Source organism: Cydia pomonella, chromosome 16 (genome assembly GCF_033807575.1).
Source record: "Cydia pomonella isolate Wapato2018A chromosome 16, ilCydPomo1, whole genome shotgun sequence".
NCBI classification, from domain to species: Eukaryota; Metazoa; Arthropoda; class Insecta; order Lepidoptera; family Tortricidae; genus Cydia; species Cydia pomonella.
Genome location: NC_084718.1, coordinates 11,747,698 through 11,769,265, shown reverse-complemented (window position 1 = coordinate 11,769,265; position 21,568 = coordinate 11,747,698). Strand labels below are relative to the sequence as shown.

Below are 21,568 nucleotides of genomic sequence, written 5' to 3'. Positions count from 1 at the left end.
TTCTAGCTAAACTATACGTGAAGGTAATCCCATATCTTTTCTTGTGTTGGAACGACTAGCACAACATTTATCCGCACAATAAGGCATATTTCTTTTATTAAAGATATAATTTGAATACTACGACTGTGACAACAACCCGCCATTTGCGAACTAAATAGCTCCGCGGCACAAAGTTGACGCCCCGCCTGCTTCGGCACAATGTGTGTGGGGTCATTTTGCAGAGCTAGTTCGTCATCTATGTTTATTATCAATCGCTGGTACCCACATTAAAATCGCCGTAAGCAATTAAACGATAATAATATAAACAAAATGTGTTTACGTTATCACCATTCCAGATATTCTTATTTATTACCCACAAATTTGAAATATTTACTTTAAAATATACGGTCATGTCGAGTCTTTGAAATTTTTTTAATGTAATATTTTTATATATATTAGCACACTAGCAATTCGGTGTATCAAGAAATAGTATAGTATCAATACACATGCTATTTTTGGCGTATTGCCAGTATAGATATACACAATTAATTTATCTAAGTGAGTTTTGGCCGAGTGACAAATAAACCTGTCAATGGGGAATGGATGAAAATATTAAATGTGCCTGATTATTTTTCTGGTCGTAGGAATAACCATTTCTAGTTACAGAAAAAAATTACAGATTTTTTGGTTGCGTCTTACATTTTATAAAAATAAAAACATTTTGCTTCACCGCACGTCCGGCCCATTACGGCTGTTAAGAAAACTTTCTAAGTCTTAAAAAGTTATCGCTATTTGAATCTGTGGAGCGCATGACATTGACAGTTGATTGACAGCTTGTCATTCTTCTCGCGTAATTCATAACCTTTTGTGCTCTCATCTGGTGAACTGGTTTCTTTGTATTTATGTGATTATTACGACTCGCTTCCCCACCCGGACCTCTGATTTTGCCTGCTCCAACGACGACCTACACTTTTGAACCCCGGACCTGATTTTGATAGCAATTTCGACGACCACTGCAACTGAAACTGGACTATTAGTTTGGTACCGTGTTCATCACCATGAATACAAACACTTATAAACTATATAAAGATCCTAAAACATGCTTTATACCAACGTGCTCCAAGACTGATCTGAAAAACCCGGATTTGAAGTTTTTTACTGTAAGAAAAGAGCTGAAACAACGTTGGTGTCAATTGGTTGGCAGGAACTGTCCAAACCGAGCACTGTTTTGCTGTGCGGACCACTTAAATGTAAGTTACCTTGTTTTGTTTACCTTTCTGTAAAAAAATGAATTACCCCCATGTTAGTTTTGATGATATGGCATTTTTTAAATTGTGGAATAATGGATGGAATAATTTATGGTAAGCTGGTAAAAAACAATTTTATTAATACATTACATTAATGTAGGTGCTGCTATGTCATGTTTAAACCCTTTGTCATATCAATGAATTTTCACTTTGTATTAAAATAACATGTGGTATTTGTCAGTACATGGTGAACAAAAACACTATGAGGAAACTGGGCTGATCAAAACAATGCCTAGTTTCCTCCAGTTAAAAAAATGTGTGCCTATGCCAATACTTAATGTTATATTGCCCAGCAGACCCCAGGCTCCATAAGTGAGCTACAGCAAATACTGGGGAACATTTGGAAGATTATGACAACTGTTAAATATAAATGTTTAATGTTTTCTAATATTTTTACAGTTTGAAGAAGATTTGGAAAATTATGGACAATGGATCTCTGGTGCAAAGCCAAGACTAAAAATAAATGCCATACTTAAGAATTTTTCAAAAAAACCATTGAGTGCAATCAATAAGAATATTGAAGATCTTAATCGGCCATCAACTTCAAGTGCTGCTGACAATGCTGGCATGCAGGTCTCTGACAGTGTAAATAATCACAATAGTGTTGCGCACATAAATGTATTAATATTCTTGGGTATAGTTAATCTGTCACACTGAATTTAAATTCCAACTTTACTTTGCTACCTGTGCTAATTATTTTTCTTTTTTTAATTTTTCTTAAAACACTAATTTACAAGTTCTAATGTATGTTAACGTAGTATTGTTAAATAAGCACTTGACCTGCTCTAGCACATGATTGGCGCGACAGTATCTCGCGCTGAGATAGACTACCCGCCCCTCTTAAATTAACATAGAAAAAGACGGGTAGTCTATCTCGCTGCGAGATACTGTAGCGCCAGTCATGTGCTAGGCCTACTGAAAAAGTATAGGTAAAAATTACTAGTGGTCTTTGTGCATGAAGATGCATTTATAGAACACAGGAATGGATATAATGTCAAATATTTATATACAAATGCACCTACTACAACTTGTGTGGCTTTAATAAATGCCCACTTTCCTTACCTAAAAATAAACTTTTACCTGTTTCTGTGATTGTTAAATTGTAGGGTCACAAGTTGCATTATATTTTGTTTATTTATTCTTTGCATTTTTGTTTCAGATAGATGCAGCTATACAGTGTGATAAAAGAATAGGTGTTTCAAACAAGTTTGTTTTGGCCCAGCCGAAGACTCAAACCATAGCTACTCAATTCCGTGGGCGAAAAATAAAAGAAAGTGTGATGCCATCACGAATGATGCAACTACCGAACACTGAGAAGAGTCCCAATCAATCACCATCCTTGTTTGGGACATCCAACTTCGACTCGTCTTCGAGTGCTCAACAAGAGGATATTGAAAAACGTGGCAGGGAGCACCTACTAAAAATTATTACTAACAAACCCAAAATGTTTTTAGGTCTGCCAAAAAGCTTTTGGTGGATTATTAATTTCATTGCCCAGGAGTGCTCTTGTTTGGCATTTCATATTATCATATGTCTATTTAAATTAAAAAACAATGACTCTTTTGCTAGGATGAGTGAAGAATTTCAAATGGCCAGGTCAACCATACGTTTAGTGTTTGAAAAGAACGTCGTAGTTTTGTCCACATACTTTCAAAATTGTATATATTTACCACCACTATCAGAAATAAAAAAAAATTTACCATTAGCATTTAAAATCAGATATTCGAATGTACAGTGTATTATAGACTGTTTCGAGATTCAAATAGAAAAACCCAGCGATCCAGAGAAGCAGGCGCAGACTTGGTCGCAGTACAAATCATGCAACACGATGAAATATTTGATTGGCTGCACACCCGCTGGATACATTTCATTCATCTCACAGGGTTATGGGGGACGTACATCTGATAAAGCCATCACGGAGAACAGTGGCTTTGTTGATGTACTTCCCCTAAATGCAGTAATCATGGCCGATCGTGGTTTTAAGGAGATTGAATCACTCTTAATCACAAAAAATGGAAAACTCTTAAGACCTCCTAGTGTCTTCGCCAATCAAAAAATGACAAAAAAAGACGTAATTAAAACTAAGGTGATTGCCAGTTTGAGGGTGCACGTTGAGCGTGTAATTAGGAGATTACGGGAATTCCATATGTTAAAACCCCACTCTGTGGTTAATAACAAACATTTAAAATATTTGGACGACCTGGTCATTATAGCTTGCGGATTAAGTAATCTTCAGAATCCAATAATAAAAGACGTTTGATAATATTATGTTGTTTTATTTTATCATATACCATAGGTAACCTCGAGTAGTAGGCAGGTATTTAAGTCCAGTTCCTAGGCCATATATGTAGAGGGTAAGGCCAAATTAGCCTCCAAAAAGCTTTGGGGTGCTTCGCTCAGGGTCGGCAACGCGCATGTAATGCCTCTGGTGTTGCAGGCGTCCATAGGCTACGGTGACTGCTTACCATCAGGCGGGCCGTATGCTTGTTTGCCACCGTCGTGGTATAAAAAAAAAAAAAAAAGAAGATAGATTTATAGATGAGACAGTATTTCACACCGGCCCGCAGCTTTACATGCTCAACATTAAGGGTGTTAAAATGAGTAATAATAAGGTCAAGACAAACATATTTATTTAAAATAAATACAAAGTACAAAATTAATGTCATGCTGTAGATGCACTTTTTAAAATTACAGGATACACATTCTCATCCCAAAATTTCTCTGCGTCTCTCATCAAATTATCTATATAATTTTTATCAAAATTAACAACAATTGTCTCAATTAAGCTGTTGCTTTCAAATTTCGGGTCCGCCACACACAACAAACACTTATTTTTGCCAGCCGCTAGCATCTCTAATTGCACTTGGCCCATAAACTTATTCGCAATTTGCCCATTCTTTATATAATTTTTTTTAGTTTTCTCCGAAATGGGACACTTAATTTCGACCACAAAGTCATCTCCAATGCCATCAGGTGATGCTCCAAAAATTCCATCTATAATCAAAAATCCACATTCTTCTATTTCTTTATTTATATCAGTCTTTACTTTATTCAGTACTCGTTTTTCTAGGATTTTACCCCTTTTCATGGACTTTGTTTCTGGTGCTTTGCACCCTCCTAGTATTTCTTCAACAAGACTGCCATGGGGTGTTTTGCAATGAGCAATTTCATAAATTTTTGATCCTGTAATTCGGCCTTGTCGAATTGAATGCCACTGCTTTGAGTTCACTTGGCCTACAGTGTCTTTCATGATTTTTTCTTTATTTTCTAGCATTATTGCATTGCTAAATATTTTAAATTTGTTAAAAGTTGGCCTACTTTCCTTTTCTAAAAAATCCACCATCATGTCAAAAATACAATATTTTGAGTTCATTTTCATCGGTCTTTCAGGATCATATACCATGAGCAGGCTTTTACCACAACCATGTTTGGTTGCTTCTTGTCGTAGTCTTTTCAGTACCAAAGGGTCCTTTGGCCCCCTTTCGGCGACTTCTCCTTTTGCCAAATCTTTACACATTAATGGTTTGTCTAGAGCCCGTTTGAGGCTGGGTTTCGTCCAGTAACATTGGATACTGGTTGGTGAAGGTTCAGCACTTCGTTTTTGTAGCCAATGTAATACTACAACAGTATGTTTACACCCACCTAAGAAAAAAGAACATTTTAAACATATCTATAATAAAACTTGTACTAATTGAGAACATTCAAAAGCTCCACTTTTCTTGAAATGACAGACTAAATTGCATGTGTCATATTAATATTTCATGGTTATATCTGATCAGATTAGCATAGGGTAAGAGGTAAGTTTTGGTTTTGACAGAAAGGGAACCACACGCAGGTCAAGTTGAGTGTAGTTTATTCAAAATAACTACAAAATCAATAAGGACATGTTTATAGCAAAACTTACCAGCCCCCGCTGCACAGTCACATGAAGTATCTATAATTGATTCATTTGCCTCTTCTAAATGGACCATCACAACATAGTATTTGCTTGTTATTCTTTGTTCAGGAACAACTTTAGCTCTCACATCACAAAGATTCCCAGTCCGCTTTGTTTCAACATATCCAATAGCAGTCTCAACATATGATTCTCTTGAAGACCTTAAACAAACAAACAATTAAGTGCTTTCTCCTTTTATAACAAAATAAGATTAATGTTACCAATTTAAAGGAACCACAGACACTTTAAAGCAAATTTAAATATGTGATTACTTTGCTACAAAATGAAAAATGTCCAAAATTTATATTGTTTTAATTTGAAACATTTTATGAAAAATGACCCAGGTCCCGCGTGTTAATTTTTCGCTTGCCAGGTCAATATCAAGATAAAGCGCGGTAATGAGATAGGGGTTAGGTTGATACTTACGACAAAGCTTTGGCATCTCTTATTTCACCGGCATTATGTTTGTCGCTATTCTTCATAAACTCCATAAGCATATATGGGTCTACTTTTGGCAAATTAGATGAGTTTGCTCTAACAAAAGCAGCGGTATCCATGTTTGCAGAATTCAAATGCCAGGGGTCGTCGAAATTGCTATCAAAATCAGGTCCGGGGTTCAAAAGCGAAGGTCGTCGTTGGAGCAGGCAAAATCAGAGGTCCGGGTGGGGAAGCGAGTCGTAATAATCACATAAATACAAAAAAAACAGTTCACCAGATGAGAGCACAAAAGGTTATGAATTCCGCGTGAAGAATGACAAGCTGTCAATCAACTGTCAATGTCATGCGCTCCACAGATTCAAATAGCGATAACTTTTTAAGACTTAGAAAGTCTTCTTAACAGCCGTAATGGGCCGGACGTGCGGTGAAGCAAAATGTTTTTATTTTTATAAAATGTATGACGCAACCAAAAAATCTGTAATTTTTTTCTGTAACTAGAAATGGTTATTCCTACGACCAAAAAAATAATCAGGCACATTTAATATTTTCATCCATTCCCCATTTGTCGCTAGCTTCCGCGATAAACAAAAGCATGCGTTAAGATAATTATGAGACTTGCACCCATTTTAGAATAGATAAACATCGCGGTTTGTTGATCTGCAGTGGCAACATGGTTCCATTTTTATCGCCTGTCACTATGCCCGTCACTTTCGCACTTACATACTTGTTAGAACGTGACAGGCATGATGACAAATGATAAGGAACCGACCATTGTAAAATTTAAATTTCTCTGTTGGAATTTACACCTGTTTATCTTTGATGTATCATCTACATTTCGGAGGTCGGTGACCTTATGTTCGTATGTCAATCTATCCGAAGTCAGTTAATTTTTCCGTGTTAAGAGTCCTTATTCCTACAGACGAGCGTATTTTGTAAAATGCTTCCTTTTTCATTCAAGATTACGACGTAACTATTAGTATTTATTCAAAAACTGATAACGTACTTAAATAATCGTTTCCTAAACTAGGGGCTCCAACAGTTCAAATTTTCATTTTCTCTTTTAAACCTCTTTTTTAATGAGGTTTTTTGGGAGTCTTTTCCAAATTTTGCAGTGAGATGTGGCGTTTCGGTTCTCAATTTTGCTATAAACAAGAATCATTTGGTACATGAATGACTACAATTTGATTCAACATATCTCGTACGAGGGGCTGGAATGATGAACAATCGAAGATTCATTTGAAAAAACTGATAAAATACCTTCCGAGTTTTCTTCATTTTTTTGGCGAAAACAGGGTTTTATTATATTTTATTTCCGCAAATTGTACGCATATTTTGCTTTAAAAATAATATTATAGCAAACTGTAACTTTATGTTAACCTATAAAAAAAAAATCGTAACTATGGGACCTACATTGCCGTAAATTTATATTTTTTTAAAACACGTATAAATCACGCAGCAGCGACGCCCCGCTCTCAGTCCGCGCGGAGCGCGCTTAGAGGACGGACCTGTGCTCGATTGTCAGGCATTCGTTGCGATCGTAATCAGCTACGGAGTTCCGAGAAGTGCTATATACTGCGATTAGAAAATCTTAATAAAAGTTCATTTTTTACAGTATGCCTAACAGACTCGCTTATTGATGGATTTTCAGTGTTACTTTTTTTTTAATACTAAGTCGGTGGCAAACAAGCATACGGCCCGCATATGTACGCCTGCAACTCCAGAGGAGTTACATGCGCGTTGCCGACCCTAACCCCCTCCCACCCCTCGTTGAGCTCTGGCAACCTTACTCACCGGCAGGAACACAACACTATGAGTAAGGTCTAGTGTTATTTGGCTGCGATTTTCTGAAAAACGCATTTTCACTTGAAATTACGTTAGGGTTTGCATTATTATTTTTCACCCGGATGAAGTCCAAGTTCTCATGATGGAGTCAGGAGTTGGTCACCAGAACTCCTAATCTACTAATTATAATCCCATCGTGTTTGGGCTCAAAAGATTTGCCCTGACGAACACCATCGATCTAGATGAGGTCGAGGGTCTCATGATGCAGTCAGGAGTTGGTCACTAGAACTCCTAATCTACTCATTATAATTCCATCGTGTTTGGGCTCAACAGAGTTGCCCTGATGAGCACCTTCAATCTAGATGAGGTCCAGGGTCTCATGATGGAGTCAGGAGCTGGTCACCAGAACTCCTAATCTACTCATCATAACTCCATCGTGTTTGGGTTCAATAGAGTTGCCCTGACGAGCACCATCAATCTAGATGAGGTCCAGGGTCTCATGATGGAGTCAGGAGCTGGTCACCACAACTCCTAATCTACTCATCATAACTCCATCGTGTTTGGGCTCAATAGATTTGCCCTGATGAACACCATCGATCTAGATGAGGCCCAGGGTCTCATGATGGAGTCAGGAGTTGGTCACCAGAACTCCTAAACTACTCATCATAACCTCATCGTATTCGGGCTCAATAGATTTGCCCTGACGAGCATCATCAATCTAGATAAAGTCCAGGGTCTCATGATGGAGTCAGGAGTTGGTCACTAGAACTCCTAATCTATTCATTATAATTCCAATGTGTTTGGGCTCAAAAGATTTGCCCTGATGAGCACCATCGATCTAGATGAGGTCCAGGGTCTCATGATGGAGTCAGGAGTTGGTCACCAGAACTCCTACTCTACTCATCATAACTCCATCGTGTTTGGGTTCAATAGAGTTGCCCTGACGAGCACCATCAATCTAGAAGAGGTCCAGGGTCTCATGATGGAGTCAGGAGCTGGTCACCAGAACTCCTAATCTACTCATCATAACTCCATCGTGTTTGGGCTCAATAGATTTGCCCTGATGAACACCATCGATCTAGATGAGGCCCAGGGTCTCATGATGGAGTCAGGAGTTGGTCACCAGAACTCCTAAACTACTCATCATAACCTCATCGTGTTCGGGCTCAATAGATTTGCCCTGACGAGCATCATCAATCTAGATAAAGTCCAGGGTCTCATGATGGAGTCAGGAGTTGGTCACTAGAACTCCTAATCTACTCATTATAATTCCAACGTGTTTGGGCTCAAAAGATTTGCCCTGATGAGCACCATCGATCTAGATGAGGTCCAGGGTCTCATGATGGAGTCAGGAGTTGGTCACCAGAACTCCTAATCTACTCATCATAACTCCATCGTGTTTGGGCTCAATAGATTTGCCCTGATGAACACCATCGATCTAGATGAGGTCCAGGGTCTCATGATGGAGTCAGGAGTTGGTCACCAGAACTCCTAAACTACTCATCATAACCTCATCGTGTTTGGGCTCAATAGATTTGCCCTGACGAGCATCATCAATCTAGATAAAGTCCAGGGTCTCATGATGGAGTCAGGAGTTGATCACTAGAACTCCTAATCTACTCATTATAATTCCAACGTGTTTGGGCTCAAAAGATTTAGACTTAGATAGATAGATAGATTTAGACTCAGTAGATTAGGAGTTCTGGTGACCAACTCCTGACTCCATCATGAGACCCTGGACTTCATCTAGATCGATGGTACTCGTCAGGGCAAATCTTTTGAGCCCAAACACGATGGAATTATAATGAGTAGATTAGGAGTTCTGGTGACCAACTCCTGACTCCATCATGAGACCCTGGACTTCATCTAGATCGATGGTACTCGTCAGGGCAAATCTTTTGAGCCCAAACACGATGGAATTATAATGTGTAGATTAGGAGTTCTAGTGACCAACTCCTGACTCCATCATGAGACCCTGAACATCATCTAGATTGATGGTGCTCGTGAGGGCAAATCTATTGAGCCCAAACACGATGGAGTTATGATGAGTAGATTAGGAATTATGGTGATCAACTCCTGACTCCATCATGAGACCCTGGACTACTAGATCGATGGTACTCGTCAGGGCAAATCTTTTGAGCCCAAACACGATGGAATTATAATGAGTAGATTAGGAGTTCTGGTGACCAACTCCTGACTCCATCATGAGACCCTGGACTTCATTTAGATCGATGGTACTCGTCAGGGCAAATCTATTGAGCTCGAATACGATGGAATTATAATGAGTAGATTAGGAGTTCTAGTGACCTACTCCTGACTCCATCATGAGACCCTGGACTTCATCTAGATTGATGGTGCTCATCAGGGTAAATCTATTGAGCCCAAACTCGATGGAGTTATGATGAGTAGATTAGGAGTTCTGGGGAGTTCTGGTGACCAACTCCTGACTCCGTCATGAGACCCTGGACCTCATCTAGATCGATGGTGTTCGTCAGGGCAAATCTTTTGAGCCCAAGCACGATGGAATTATAATGAGTAGATTAGGAGTTCTGGTGACCAACTCCTGACTCCATCATAAGAACCTGGATGGACTTCATTCGGGTCAAAAATAATAATACAAACCCTAACGTGATTTCAAATAACACTGAAACTCTATAGCACTAATGTGCGCAAACGATTGGCATCTTGACTACGCAGCATGGGTGCGTAGCCACCATGCCAATCGATACGACAATGAAACACTATCTGTCTCTCTCTCGTACTAATATGCACAAACGATTGGCATCTTGGCTGGGCAGCATGGGTGCGTAGCCAACATGCCAAACGTTTACGATACGACAAGGAAACACTATCTGTCTCTCTATCGCACTAATATGCGCAATCGATTGGCTTCTTGGCTAGGTATCATGGGTGCGTAGCCAACATGCCAATCGTTTACGATACGACAACGAAACACTACTCTCTCTCTATCGCACTAATATACGCAAACGATTGGTATTTTGGCTAGGCACTAAGCAAGTGTGTGGCCAACATGCCAATCGTTTACGATACGACAACGAAACACTATCTGTCTCTCTATCGCACTAATATACTTTATTTATACCTGCAGTCATTTAGTAACTTCTTCATTTTCCATTGGTGTGAAAGAGACAGAATAAAGAGCAAGGGTTATAGTACACTCTGTAGTCTGTACACTTAGTAGTAGTGTACATAAAAAAAAAACTACTGTGCATATACAATAAAATAAAGAGTGCCCATATTGCCCCATATGATATCATATGACACTAAAATTAATGTTGCTTGAAATTATATTGAAAACTATCAAGATTATTCTAATCTGCATTGAAACGCGCGTCGCGTTGCCGGCGCTCGCGTACCGAGCGCCAACGCCATCTATCGAGCGTTATTTCGTGAAATCGGAGAACGCTCCAAGGATTAAGGGCTCTTAATAGCCTAACCAGTATAAGCAAGAAATTGCATTAACTTTCCCGTAAATTATCATTATCCCTTATCAGTCTTCGAAGGTCGTATGTTTTATCTCTTTATACCTATATGAATGGGTTAGGACTATAGTAATCTCGCTACCCTAATTTATTATAACGTTTCTCACAATATTTTTCTCTACCTAAGAAAAGCCCATCGCCAAATATACGACGAATCGTACTTACGGGCGGTTTCTGCGCCGATACGGTCATTTCGGCGGCATACACGCGCGTTATTTTTCCCTACATTTTGTCTATACGAGCTAATACGCGTGTACGCGTACGCTCGTATACTCTAGTCTGGCCCTAAGAGGAAATCTTGAGCCCCATTTCAGGTTTAAGAAATTTAAATGTATGTTGCTGTCTCGCAGGCACGGGCGGAGCCTCAAATATGTGTGATAAGGACAGCTGAAATCTCAGAAATCGAGTTTCGTTCTTGACATTTTCCACCTCCAAAACGTAACCATTCGTAACGAAATCGTTGTGAATGGAATGGCAGTGTCTCACCGTTGTGAGTTTTGCGTGTATTGTTGCCGATTTTGTAGGCTAGGGCGTTACGTTTTTAGCGCTGTTTGAAGTAATCTAGTCCTTATAAAACAAGAATATAAAAAAAGCAAAATATACAGACACAAATACTGGTAATATTGAACTCATATAACAAAAAAACATCTGGGGCAAATAACCACAGAGGAAAATAATATAAATAACGTATGTATGCTTCGAGCAACACCGGCTCCCGACACGTCGGAAGGGAGGAGCCCAAGCGATATCTTACTGAACAAATCATGCTCCTATTTTTTGCGGGGGGAAACGTGCACACAGTCGCACTTCTCACTCACGACATACAAAATCCAGTCTGTAAAGACGACACAAATACATAGAAAATGACAAACGTCAGAGACAAATGTTGCAAAGCTCGATCTTCTTTTGTGTACGGACGAGTCACAACATGCACCGCCATAGGTACAGTTGTACCTATGCTTCGGCAGAGGGGAAATAGTATGAATGCCGTCTCCCGTATGTATGAGAATTACCAGTAATCTTTCCTCTTAAGGCCTTTACTCATTTTTATGAGTTAAGGTTCGCATTAAGGTCAAAAGTATTAGAATCCGAGATAATCCTCCGGATTGGTAGTCCTACACTTAAATCAAAAATATTTTACATAGCACGAAATTCTCCATAATTTATAATCGACGTAAATATACCATCCAGTTCCGATTTGTTTATAATATAAACGCGGATGAACGTAAATTGTTTACACTATCGGCGTTACAAACCTTTTGATCCTCTACACGTCATGAAGAGGTGCTTATGGTGGATTTATTTTAAGTTTAGGGCCACAAACATTTCCTTGGTTAATATGGCTACCCGCATGTCGGAAAATTTAAGACCTTGGTTTCATGTTGACGCTGTAAATGACCTTTCGTGTGATGTTTTGATACAGAATGTTTTTCAATGCGGCCTGTAAGGAATCACTTACAGCATTTACCAAATGTTAGCGCGCGATCTCTAATAAATATGAAACTATGTCTACAACTGCAATGCCAACCTGCGTTATTTTGATGTTGTTGTTTAGGCGCCGTGAGGAGAGGACCCAAGCATTTCTAGACCATAGTGCCCGCCTCTACAGGTTCGATTGTTTTTGTCTAAGAAGACGCTCTCCCTAAAGTAACGGTTTAACCTGTTCTTTGCTTAATAAGGAGTATTACAGCGTGCAGCACTAACACCTTTCATAAACCATAGAGTAACTAATACATACTGTGCCTTAAACAATTATACTACTATTTGGCCTTTAACTGTTTTTTGACAAGTTTTCATAGATAATAAAATATGACATAGATGCATCAAGGCGGGTTGTTTACAAAAGGTCTACCGGGAAACGCGAAAGTTTAGTTATGTATCTGTCTTTTCATTGCTCGAATATGCAAGAGAGATAGAAAGGTTAGATAACGGAATTTCGTTTTTCTTGTTTCGCGGTAGACCCTCAGATTGTCATGGATTGATTTAATATTCTCTATTAACAATGGTTAATCCGGTGCTATAAGTACTTATTTAGAGACCCTCCCTCTTAGATCAAAGAACTGAGTGTCCGAGGGTAGGATGAACTGCGTGGCCGAAAACCAAGTTGCAAGCCCAATACGTGTTCCTCTGGATTAAAATTGTTGTTCACTTAATAGGTTGCATGATCTGCTGTTTACACACAAAAGCTTCTCCAAAGCACTCTTTCTAACAGGGGATATTACGAAAACTTTGCATAGAGAGCGCCACTAGCATATACTGAGGGTCTACCGCGACGCGACCCACCAATGTCGCGGGAAATGCTGGTTTAAGGTATAGTATGTATAATTTAAGTACTCTATGTTTTACAGTATGCGACTCGCGATTTGTGTGTGATCGATGTGGGAAGAAATGTCGCGCTGCTCGAGAGCAACAAACATCTACAACAGATGATGTGGCCAATGATAATGCTAGTGCTGGTCTCAGGCGACAGAACATTGCAGTAATACCTACTCTGTTCTGCTTCTTGTATTATACTTTTTATATTCGCCTAAAACTTAATGTATGATGCGATTAAGTTGAAGCAAAATACGACCAATAAAACGAACCTTCAACTATGAACGAAATTACATATACTGTTATCATATAATTGGACAAACAAGTTATAGGGCGATCCACACAGATACCGAGAACTATCCGAGAACTTAATGGGCTTGTCAGTTTAATTACACTGCCAATACACATGTTTACTAGCTGTCGTTCATATCATACTCGTATGAATCTATAGACATTTATAATTCTCTTTGCATATATCTAGGAAGGGCCTTACGGGCAATAAGAATGGGGCCAGTACAGCGGTGTCACGCACACGAATTCGAGCCAATCGTGCAGTCTAACACCACAACGCGATTGGTTGTTGAGTTAGCATCACGACGCGCGCGATTGGTCGCAACTAGTTGCGTTAGACTGCACTGCACGATTGGCTCGAATTCGTGAGTGACACCATTGAACTAGCACCATTCTTAGTGCCCGTAAAGCCCGCCCTTAGATATATGTCAATGTATGAATCGTGTGAACGCCAAAGTAGCTGGATTATAAGGGATACTGTATGTAAAGTGCATTGGGATAACTTCCGATGCGAGATGATATTTAAAATCGCTAATATCTACTAAACTAGAAGCATTTTAACTTTTGGTAACATTTAAGCTACTGAAACTGCAACGCTTACACGCTTCATGCACCTTACTTAATTCAGAAACTGACGACAGGGACGCAGCTATACGTAGAAATGTCAAAGCATAGCTGCGTCCTTGTCATCAGTTACTGAATTAAGTAAGATGTGTGAAGCGTTTTACCAAGGCATCTTGGTTACTGACTACTGTTCCTACAGTAGAAAGGTTAGGAGATAATTAGATATTCAAAATTACCCTGCATTCGAAATTATCCCAATGCACGTTATAGGTAAAAAACTTAAGTAAGTCACCTGTTGTATGTAGTTGTGACGTGTTCGAATAGACATTTGTTTTGTTTGTGTGTGTCTTTTAAACATGTATTGTCTATTCGAACACGTCACAACTACATACAACAGGTGACTTACTTAAGTTTTTTACCTATACCATATGAGGTTTAGTAGTGGCGCCATCTAGCTACACAAATAACTCTTAGCTACGATTTACTGGTCATTTTCATTAGTCTGTTCGAGTCAGACCAAGTTGACAGCGATTTTGACAACCCAGACAGTGCAAGTGTTATCTTAAACGTCAAACTTCTATGAAATTATGACGTTTACTTAACACTTACATAGGCTGGGCTATCAAAATCGCTGCCAACTTAGCTTGGTCTGACTTAAACTCATTTGTTTACATCAATAGTTTTTTTAATGTTTTATGTGTGTTTTCAACAACGTCTCCCGTGCTCCGGCCATTCTGAAGATCTTAAAGGTCAGGGATTACTTTCATCAAATCTCAATTCAAAGTGATCTGCTTCATTGCTCTAGAGTGCACTAATAGATAACAGTGGCAGTATTGATGAATTGATGATATTCCCTTTACTCGTTACGAGTGACTTTGTAACAACACTTCTATTTACAGAGTCGTTCTCTGGCCTTGATTGCGTTAATTTGCATCGACAGCGCCGTTTACTGGAAGGCAGAAGCTACTTATGCCAGAGACTAGTAAACACAACCCCCTTATTCATAAACTTGTACTAAAGTTACGATGCCGCTGATCATCGTTTGTCCCTTTCCGACGTATTGGTATGATGGAAAGGGACAAACGATGATTAGTGGCATCGTAACTTTAGTACACGATTATGAATAAGGGGGTTGTGTTTACTAGTCTCTGACATAAGTTAAATAGTTACAGATGTAGGTATAAATTGCAGAAAGTTTGCAAATCGTTGAATTTTCGAAAAATTCTCCAAATTCCTCAGGAATTACAAGTTTCCATTCATAAGACGTATTGAGAAATTTGCGAAACGTTCTATTTAATGTACGCGATTAGTTGTCATGAGCCGTGGCAAAATTACGCGAGGGGGAAGAATAAGGAGATCAAAGTATTATGCAAATTTCGTCGCGCTATGTAGGTATGTACAATCAAACTGTTAATTACATAGAAAGACAAACTGTGTATATTATTAGCAGTCTCAATTGAGTGCTCGTCTCTGATACCAACGTCAATAAGGCACGATGGCGATAAGTATTTAAATTTTGCCCTAAATAGAGCGAGCTGATAGTGGCAACTCGTATTCAATTAAAACTAATTTACTGTGTCGATTATGTTATGACTTCTGGCAAGTAGTGTTGTTTGTCGAATTCCCGGGAATATTCACTCCACGTGGGAATATGCAATATTCCTATATTCAATATGGAGAAATTATGAATGCATAGTTACATTCCCTTGAATTTAAATCAAAGTTTTCCCGAAATAACAAAAAAAAAAATGTATTTTCAACGTATGGATGTAGGAAATTTTCACAAATATAGATCGTCTCATTCACGAAGACGCTTGCTTTGACTCGTAATGTCATGCTATTTAAGGTTATATTTGACAAATCTACGCATCATCGTGGATGACATGAAATTATACATTTCTAAGTTAAAAACTCTCCAAGATATGAATTATTCTCAATATTTCAACTTTCGACGAAATTGTGCTCGGTCTTAAATTATATTACATACGTATATATGTAAGTAGTAATTTTGCCGTTCCGATTTTGAATGACAATTTACCAAACATGTTTTTTACTTTGCTTTGGGAGGCTTTGTATCCAGCAGTGGAAGTTTTTTAGCTGATATGATGATGATTATTTGAGGAATATTCCCGATACGTTCCCACGGCACATCACTGGCTTAGCTCGCGATAATGGCGTGTGCGCGGACGCACTCGAATGTTTCTTAATCTCCTACATCCTTTTGCAATTTTATTAGCAGCGTCCATTTTAATTGAGCAAGTTTTTTGCCGTTAAACACTACTTATCGAAAGTACGTTTAAATGGTATCTTAATCTCAAAATAATTTAAGAAGCATTGAATATCTTATTTGAAAGTGTACTTTTGTATGTTATACTGCAAAATTATTTTTGTAAAGTATAACTCAGTAGGCTAATAGTACCAGTCCGTAAAAGTGCCTTAGAAACACACACATCAGCAATTCAGCACTAGGTTTTTTATGGTTAGTTTATATCGAAATAGTCTTTGTAATAATCATCGCAAGTTCCGTATTCAACTGGAAATCGGAGTAGGTAACATCATGGTAACATACCGATAATAAGCTAGGATGTCTTAGGTTTTCCAAGAAGCTGCACAAGCGCACATAGGTCATCTTAAGGTGCATCCATCATTTTAAAGTCAACACGTAATACACTTATGATTTCTTTCCGGTTAAATGATTATTTGTGACGACTTTCCTTATAATTGCTTGTTTATGGCCAAAGAGCATTATTTTATAATCACTAATACATTCTAAAAAGTTCTTTTTTTCCTTGAAATAATTGGCTCGGCACTTGGCGAGTCCCTGCATGTCCTTGTGGCGTGTCCTTTAGGGTCGGAAATTGTAGGCGTTTCTTACTATCGGAAACACATTAGAGCCCTCAAACGTGGTTGACGAGGGCTTTCATTGAAATACAATATTCGACTCGATCTTTCCTGGACAAGACTGATTACAAATCACCGCACAAGTTACATTTCTCATTTTGAGCAAACCAGTGGGTTCGTTCATGGAACCACTACAGACGTCATCTTCTCCCTTTCGTTCTCATCTTATGCCGGTTCCATATGCTTGGCGTTTGCTACAATCACGGCATCCCCAGGCTTGGCGAAGTTGCCAGTTTGTCGAACACCCCTTTGATTTGTGTAAAAAACTGCCACTGATGCAGATCACTAGCAAACACAAAACAAAACAGACAAACAACTATCCACACGTTTGTGTTTTTTGTTTGGTGGTTGCTGTTAGCCGTTTTTTGCCAAGCATGTGCAAAGAGCATATAATCTTCTTCTTCTTTTAAAATATGGCTTCCATCGAATCTATGATGATTTTGCCAATGTCAAGTTTCATTGTAAGTTTTAAGTGTGCTCGTAGAGCATGACGTTGTTCGGTAGTTGCTTTTAGTAAAGAGATAGCTGGACTTTACTAAAAGCCACGATGGATTGCCGGATGTTGATTAAAACATGGTTAAACGCGTTTCAAGATTAGTTTTTCATTAACTGCACACTTCCACGATAGTTCACTGCATAATAAGCTATCAATACTACACTTTGAACAACATAAATGAGCAAAACACAAAAAAAATTTCTCGAGACGTCTTCGCCATCTTGAATCTCAACGACAACCCCAGAGCATATAATCACTACGTTCTAAGCATATGGAGCCGACATGAAGGTTGATTGATAGCACCGCTTGTCAATGATCTTTTTAAGATAAAGAGTAAAGCTCCACACACACACTTCCGGATTCAGATTCTTCAGAAAGCCCAGAATACAATACATGTTCCACACACGTTCTGATTTTTTCAGATTATGAATTTCTCAGACCGATCTGTAAAAATGATACTGACGAGCGTTCTGAATTCAGAATTTGAAAATTAAGATTATGAATTCCTGACGCACCTCTTTCCATACTTTATCTGTGGACGAGCACACACACACTAGAATCAGATTATGAATTTGCCATTGACATTCATGTGAGAGAGTGGGACAGACGTTTGGTGAGACAATCCTTTGATCTGGATATTTAAGACATGTGTGAGGCAAATTTTTCTGAATTAAAAATCTGAGATTATATTATGAATTCAGAGAGACATTTCCAACGTGTGTGAGCCTAACCAAATCTTAACTGACCAAAGTAAATCAAGTAAATGTAGGCAGGTGGATTTTACCATTGACGAACCTATGACAGGTGTCAGTATTTTGAATTTTATTATGACAGCGTAACAGAAAATGCAACAACAATAATGAATACAATCACATATTCTACAAAATAATGCAAAAATGCAAACGATACACGACGGGGTCGTCCAAGGTAAACATGCCGTCAATTAAAAGAAAGGAAATCCGTTTCAAACTTTTCTGTCAACCCTTCATGAATTATGATGCTGACGTGGCTTCGAACGAAGGATATGCAAAATTCATACAAGGAGAGAAGGGGCATGATTAGAATCTTCGTGCTCCGGAGACAACGGAACAGGTAGAAGCATTTAAAAATTATTATTTTACACAATATGATGTTCCGTCAAATTTCTTTGATGAAACACCAACTGCAATATGTCAGTACGATAGTGCAGGTGGTTGTTTGCAGAGTACAGAGACGGTAACTTTGGACATTGACATCCCTTGTAACCTGCACTGTAGCAAGACGAAGATTAACAAACGTCCTCATGTCCTCAAAAATACAAATGGCAAAGTTGGGTTTTTTATACTTAAAAGTTTGATAAAAGGCCAAAAAAGAAGTGCAAAAAGGAGAAAGACTTGTGTCATGGTATTTATTAGAAGTTATGTATGTAATTTAGTCTAGTCTTAAGTCTGTCGATAGATACGATCGACGTTTTATCTCGTATACATATCCACCATCTTCTTGTCATAGTTTGTAGCCCTTCAATCACGAAGGTAGATTTTAACAGTATAATACCCTTTATTCTGTTACTCTGAATCAGGCTGCGGTGTTTCAAATTACCTACTTTACTAAAGCAGAGATTTATATGAAGGGGATGTACGGTCTCCGTGCAGAAGGCAAGTTGCCAGGCAAAGGTGTTACACTGCAGGAAAATTCCTTCCAGTATCTCTCACCAGATTTCTTGGCACCTGACGCCAGCAAACAGTGTTTAAATGGCTTATCAACTTTAATATGCACGCGAGCTGACACATACATGTTATTAATGTTTAAGGTGTAAAAATGCCTTTGAATTTAAAACCATTTTTTAAAGAAGAACTGTCTTGGTAACGGCACCAGCTTGTTTTTTCATAACCTGGTTCACGCTATCTTCTCCTTACAGGATACATTCACCTCTCGAGCGCAGTTCTAAAAATACAATAAAACAAAAGGCGAGAGCTATTTCTGCGCAGCTATTTTAATTCCCGAGCTATATTTGTACGGGCCGGTTTAAATATTACCAGTTTAGTCGAGTTGAGCTAGTTATCTGGATGCCCATCCCTGGGGAGATATTTTTAGATTCGTTTAGTCAGTCGTGGCCATTTTTAATGTAGACGGATGCTGGGGAAGCGATTACATTCGCTTACTGAACGCAAACGAGTTCAAAAAAACTAGAAACACATGTTGATTTTTTTAATTATAACAAAAATTAATTAAATGTATACAATATGAGCAATCGATCGTATCAGAGTGAAAATACATTTCTGCTGCATTATTGCATTTGGTCCCATGTCCCAAGAACCAATAGATTAGAATGAAAGTTGTCATAATGACACGGAGCTCATGGTCTCACTCACTGGCTCAATTTTCTTGTAAGCCACTAACGCTCGCCGAGCAATGGAAACATGAGCAGTGCAGGCTCGTGAATGGAGCCATTTGAATGCAAGCGACTCCAGGATGGTAGTGTGCTTAACTGCATGTAAAGTGGTTTTACTTGCAAACTTAAGTAGGTATTTTTTGGTTTTATCAAACAAGAGCTTCAATACTAGGTATGTAATACGCTTTTATTTCATGTTTAATAGTTGGTTTTGTAAGTTGTTACTTGTTACATGACCCAAATTTTAGACGACATACATTTGTTTTCTAAAATTACATTCCACCTTGCACATAGGTACATTTTCCGATTTTGAAACACAGGTCAGGTCTAGTTTTAGTTATTAGATCTGTCTTTAATATGATACTGATCTATCAGTGTCAGAAGTGACATTTTCGGGTTGAAGTTATGTCACTCCTGGCCTGACAACTGACACATCAGTATCATATTAGTATCGTATTGGAAACAGATCTAATAACTAAATCTAGAATTGGCCCGTAAAGCTCTTATAACATAGCTATATCTGAATCCCAGGGATCTCCTCGACGACAGATCGTGCTCCATCATCTACTAGTAACAATTCCTTGGGAGCTTGACGCTTGACTACATGGCCGGTCTAGCTGTGAACTTTTCTATGTTGTGCCAGTCAAAAGTTTGATCAAGTTAGTCAACATAAATACCTTATTCTGCTAGGCAAAGGCATATTCCCCTTCAATCTTCACGAATATGGTTTGGCTCTTTCCTCCATCTCCGTTTGAGCCTACGTCGCCCACCGGCATCCATTTTGATGATTATTATTTTATAATTAGATACTTTTAATTGACTTTGGCATTACTATCAGAACAGGAATACATTCATTTATTTTATTACTAAATACCTACCATTCTTGAAAACGGGAAATCCACAAATAAACTAGTAATTATAAACGCAGTTATAATACATTATTGAGAGTCTATAAATAACAATAACTCGAATAATTACCTATATGTCATTTATAATAATTTAAATCTAATATTTATTTATAACAATATTATGCTATTTATTCCGGATATGCTGATGATGCTAATTAGTCTTTTAATTGACGAAAATTATATGATAAATTATATTCTTTAAGTAATAATTAATTACATATCTTATCTTTCTATTACATTTATTTATTTTCAGTTTATTTAATATGACAAAAGCTAGAGAAAAAGAACAGCTTTTAAGGGCCAACTATAGTTTAACCCTTACAGTTTCGCTATGTCTGTCCGTCTGTCCGCCCACGGCTTATCTTAGTGATCGTTAGTACTAGAAAGCTACATTTTTGCATGGGTATGTATATTTCTATTATGGTCTGCCAGTTACAAACTTATGTATATGTTACGGCTAATGTTAGAAGGTTACCCTGGTCTACCCAACACTGGCTGGGTAATGTTAGGTGTTGCATCATCACTTCTGACATTACCCTCCCAGTGTTGGGTAGACCTAGAAGTATACGGGTAAACGCTGAATACAAAATAAAGTTTTTAATTTTTGGGCTTTAGATACCCAAAAGGCTTGGGTAATAATTAGGTATACCCAGGTAAACTTAAGTTTACTTGAATGGTACGGGCAAAACGAGAAGCTTAAATAAACATATGTTTACCTGGGTACCCATGCGTTTTCGGTAAAACCCGAAAATTAAATCAGCTTTAATTTGTGTTCGGC

The 21,568-nt window shown here is 38.3% G+C and overlaps 3 protein-coding genes across 5 annotated transcripts in view; 2 read left to right on the top strand and 1 right to left on the bottom strand.

Moving 5' to 3' along the window:
* LOC133526664 (cGMP-dependent protein kinase, isozyme 2 forms cD4/T1/T3A/T3B) overlaps nucleotides 1-21,568 on the top strand; it is a 150,888-nt gene that overhangs the window by 11,784 nt on the left and 117,536 nt on the right. The window lies entirely within an intron of this gene.
* LOC133526672 (uncharacterized) lies at nucleotides 575-3,551 on the top strand. 3 transcript variants are annotated; one of them, XM_061863379.1, is made up of 3 exons: nucleotides 575-1,229; nucleotides 1,686-1,859; nucleotides 2,446-3,551. In XM_061863379.1, exons 1-3 carry the CDS (start codon nucleotides 1,038-1,040, stop codon nucleotides 3,544-3,546), a joined length of 1,467 nt encoding a protein of 488 aa, XP_061719363.1. In that variant the 5' UTR covers nucleotides 575-1,037; the 3' UTR covers nucleotides 3,547-3,551. The 3 variants fall into 3 exon arrangements, with proteins under 3 accessions (XP_061719363.1, XP_061719362.1, XP_061719364.1); XM_061863378.1 differs by having other exon boundaries at nucleotides 1,686-1,871; XM_061863380.1 differs by lacking the exon at nucleotides 1,686-1,859.
* On the bottom strand, nucleotides 3,900-6,200 carry LOC133526673 (uncharacterized). Its single transcript, XM_061863381.1, has 3 exons — nucleotides 5,650-6,200; nucleotides 5,191-5,384; nucleotides 3,900-4,928 (listed from the first exon to the last, which is right to left on the bottom strand). The coding sequence occupies exons 1-3, from the start codon at nucleotides 5,778-5,780 to the stop codon at nucleotides 3,949-3,951; spliced, it is 1,305 nt and encodes a 434-aa protein (XP_061719365.1). The 5' UTR covers nucleotides 5,781-6,200; the 3' UTR covers nucleotides 3,900-3,948.

What these genes read in the sequence shown, in the direction of transcription:
- LOC133526672 (XM_061863378.1), top strand. Translation starts at nt 1,038, where the DNA reads ATGAATACAAACACTTATAAACTATATAAAGATCCTAAAACATGCTTT. An exon ending in GCTGTGCGGACCACTTAAAT is followed by an intron (nt 1,230 to 1,685) that starts GTAAGTTACCTT and finishes ATATTTTTACAG; the next exon opens with TTTGAAGAAGATTTGGAAAA. An exon ending in GCATGCAGGTCTCTGACAGT is followed by an intron (nt 1,872 to 2,445) that starts GTAAATAATCAC and finishes TTTTTGTTTCAG; the next exon opens with ATAGATGCAGCTATACAGTG.
- LOC133526673 (XM_061863381.1), bottom strand. Translation starts at nt 5,780, where the DNA reads ATGGATACCGCTGCTTTTGTTAGAGCAAACTCATCTAATTTGCCAAAA. An exon ending in AGAGATGCCAAAGCTTTGTC is followed by an intron (nt 5,385 to 5,649) that starts GTAAGTATCAAC and finishes TGTTTGTTTAAG; the next exon opens with GTCTTCAAGAGAATCATATG. An exon ending in TGACTGTGCAGCGGGGGCTG is followed by an intron (nt 4,929 to 5,190) that starts GTAAGTTTTGCT and finishes CTTTTTTCTTAG; the next exon opens with GTGGGTGTAAACATACTGTT.